Source organism: Etheostoma spectabile, chromosome 21 (genome assembly GCF_008692095.1).
Source record: "Etheostoma spectabile isolate EspeVRDwgs_2016 chromosome 21, UIUC_Espe_1.0, whole genome shotgun sequence".
Taxonomy (NCBI): domain Eukaryota; kingdom Metazoa; phylum Chordata; class Actinopteri; order Perciformes; family Percidae; genus Etheostoma; species Etheostoma spectabile.
This window is the reverse complement of record NC_045753.1, coordinates 23031294-23034885: the sequence shown is the minus strand read 5'-3', so window position 1 is coordinate 23034885 and position 3592 is coordinate 23031294. Positions and strand designations below refer to the sequence as shown.

At 38.6% G+C, this 3592-nt stretch overlaps 1 protein-coding gene across 1 annotated transcript in view; it reads left to right on the top strand.

Annotated features, from left to right (window-relative positions):
• The first annotated feature begins 1352 nt into the window (after positions 1–1352).
• Positions 1353–3592, top strand: part of pvalb9 (parvalbumin 9) — a 4275-nt gene continuing 2035 nt past the window's right edge. The window contains exons 1-2 of the mRNA XM_032503099.1: positions 1353–1636; positions 2890–2957. Of these exons, the coding sequence (XP_032358990.1) occupies positions 2897–2957 (61 nt within the window). The 5' untranslated portion in view covers positions 1353–1636; positions 2890–2896. The remainder of the gene's footprint in view (positions 1637–2889; positions 2958–3592) is intronic.

Sequence of the window (3592 nt, the reverse complement as noted above, 5' to 3'; positions counted from 1 at the left end):
CAAAATCTGGGCCCAGCATGTCATGCCCTGAGTAAAGATGTCTCTGCACTTTTGGGAAGCAGCCATAAGGTGGCGTCTCTGATCTGTCAATAAGTCACCAAGGGCTGCAGATGCTTTAAGGCTTCACATTGCAATACTTGGAAGCTTGGTGATGAAGTAAATTTGTTTTCTAAACACATAAGTTAAATAGTTCACTTTTTGTTTAGTAGTATTACAAGTGGCTTTGAGACTAGGCCTACTGAAAATGCTATTGCTCACAAAGTGTTAAATCAATGCTTCACTACATGTGAATAATGAGATGTATTCCCTTGGTTCTCATTACAAAAAGCATCCCTCCCCTCTTTGTGCTGACTGCAGTCATCATCAGTTGTCATGGTGACCAGGTGCAAACCTTGAACAACTTTTCCTTTCTTATACCCCCAGTCCCCACCTAACAACCCTCACCTAGGTCAGGTGTGTGTGTGTGTTTGTTGTTTCATCTCTGAATGAAAACCATCATAATACATGCCCTTCTTACGCATGAGATTTAAGTGAATGAATTTGAATTCATTTCAAATGTTTCCACGTTAAAATGGGCCTACTTATGAGTAGGAGTACGTAAGAGTCCTAAACGCTTATTTATCTTTGATGTCTTTGTACAGTGGTATTTACTTTTTACTGTCTTGATATGCATTTTGATTGTACAGTTTGTATTTTAATTTAATTTTTTTATAATTGTTTTGATTTTTTTGTAAAGCCCTTTGATTGAAAGTTCTCTATAAATGAATTTATCATCATTATTATAATTATTATTATTACTAAACCACAGAGGTATAACTCAACAACTCAAATTATTTTAACTGAATGTTTTTTGTGTATTTATCCTCTAGAGTAATTGAAACTGAATTTTTGAGGAAGTGGTTTAGACAGTTCTGCTCAGGTTCATATTCCATGAAGGTCCTTGTTTTTTCTATGTCCTTTCACTATGATGACAATCTGTTAGAAATTGGTCATATTTCCTCATTGGTTCTTTTTTTATTTAACACAAGTCTTACTTCAGCTCAAGTAAAATGTATACCTCAGTTCTCTTTCACCCTGGATTACATGTAAATAAAATACACTCAAAAAAGTCAGTGAGATTTCGAGTCACAATCTTTAACTGACTAAAGCTTGTAATACATAATGTAACGTGAGGATAACAATAAAACTGTCTGTGACCTGTTTCTATGGTCATCTTAATTTGGGAGATTGTTCAATAAAACCAAAGAGAGAAAAAGGGCCTGATTACAATTTTGCACCTGCAAAAAGAGAGAGTGAGAGAGAGAAGGAGGATGGAGAAGGGAAAAGGGAAAGGGAGGGGGGAGAAATGTGACACAGGGGAAAAGTTGATTGAACAAAACCACAGAAAGAGAGAACAGTGTACAGCGGATAGAAACTGTTTCGGTTCATTTGGCAGGTGAGCAGGTGAGAAACACGAGAGGGAGGCGGCTGGCTACGGGAACATTTGATCTGCAGACAGGGTTGAAACTCAAGCATCTTTCAGCGCATCCACCCCGGTGTGTATATAAGCCTGAGCCAGCTGTCAGCGGGCACCACAAAGCCTTATCCATCTCCTGCTGCTTTGGACCGGGACGGAGAGGAAGTCGAGCCAACAGCGGTGAGTCCCACAGCTGCATGGGGGAAAACACAGGTGTTGGCCAGGTGGGCTACCTGCCTGCTCTGTGACGCTTGGCGGGAAGCAGAATGAGCAGTGGTTCCATGACCTATTCTTAAATTTTTTCCTATTTGCATGGATTCTATTTTACAGACACGCTTACAACCTTCTGAAATTCTTTGTTAGGTAATTTACAGAAGTATTCTGCTGCCAAATCCTCCCAACTATCGACTAAAAGGACAAGTTAAGCCATCAGTGACTTAATGAAATATTTTCTTAAGCTGTTAGGTCCATAATAAGATTTTTTTCTGGCTCACTAAACTTGTTTTCCTTTTAGGATATTCATATGAAATTACGAATATAAAACATAAAAAAACACTGTTTATAGAAACTCAAGATAATATTTATTTCTTTCGGCTTTTAGGGACTGTAGTAAAATTATTAGTGAGGTGACAGAGGTCAGAAAAGTTGTACATTTTCTTTTTCTGATGATAGATTTATATTGTTTTCCTTCATTATGGGGTGAAAATATGTGGGCTTTTACTCTAAGAAAAAAGGACTGAATATTATTAACACTGTTGAGACTTTGCAAGGGTTCACCCAATCCCCATCCCCATCCAACCCCAATCATTTTTGTACAGTCCCTAAGTGCCAATTGTCTTACACAGCCCAGCCAACCCAATTAATGTAATAACTTTAAAAGCAGCAAATAGCCTCAGTGATTTGGAGAACCCCAGGGGAAATCCAACCAGGAATACGTACCGATAGATCATGACATAATATGAATTTATGAAATGGAACAGATAAAAACACTCTCAAAAACACAGTAGCCCGTTTGTTAAATTTGGCAAATGTTACTTTTGTGGTTTCGCTGATTCTCTACATTTACTTCAAACAACTTAAGCAATGATTCTTTGCCAAAGACTCATTAACCGGAGGAGTTCTGATAGGATCATGATATTAACCTAGATACATCTGCAAATACAAAAAAGGTTAATCTGGCAGGTCACAAAAACGATCTGGGAGCAAATCACAAAGACTGAAGTAGGTGAAGAAAATGTGTCTGAGAGAGAGAGAGAGCGCGAGAGAGAGATAGAGAGTGTGCATGTGTGTGTGTGTGTGTGTGTGTGTGTTTTTTTGGTGTGTTGTGTGTGTGTGGTGTGTGTGTGTGTGTGTGTGTGTGTGTGTGTGTGTGTGTGTGTGTGTGTGTGTGTGTGTGTGTGTGATTATTTTACAAAGCTTATCTTTGACCCTAGGACCAACATGTCACTCACCTCAATTCTTTCAGCTGAGGCCATTGAAAATGCTGTCAAGGACTGTCAAGGTATCATCTCCCACACACACACACACCACACACACACACACACACACACACACACACACACACACACACACAAGCCCTGACCTACCTTTCTATTTGAAACTCATTATTCATTTAAATGCCAGCAAGTCAAATTATTCAGAAAACATTAGTTATCTCTACATGACTTTATTATCATGATAATACCTTCACTCGAACAATAGCTTTGTTAGCTTCAACTAACTAAATTCACACCTAATTATGATAAAATGCACAGTTGATAAATCAACATACTCTGTATTAATGTATAATCTGTGTTGCATCAAGTCACTCTCGGATCATCAAAACACTCTCGGACATAATCTTTTCCACAGCTGGCCAGTATCCTCTCCACTAAAGTCATATCCAGCTTTTACTGAATTTGAAAAGGGTTTCAATCACCTTGTCTGCTTTAGTGGAGGCATGTGTCTACTGGACTTGCTGTCCACTTTCATGACAACAGATAAAAAGAAAAAAAAAGGTGGAAATCTCGCAACTGGACAGCAGCCACATGCTGGTTTAATCACCACATCAGCTCCCAAACTGCTAAACCTCTTGGGTCAGCTTGATCAGCCTTAGTTCTTCTTCTTCTTCTTCTTCTTCTTCTTCTTCTTCTTCTT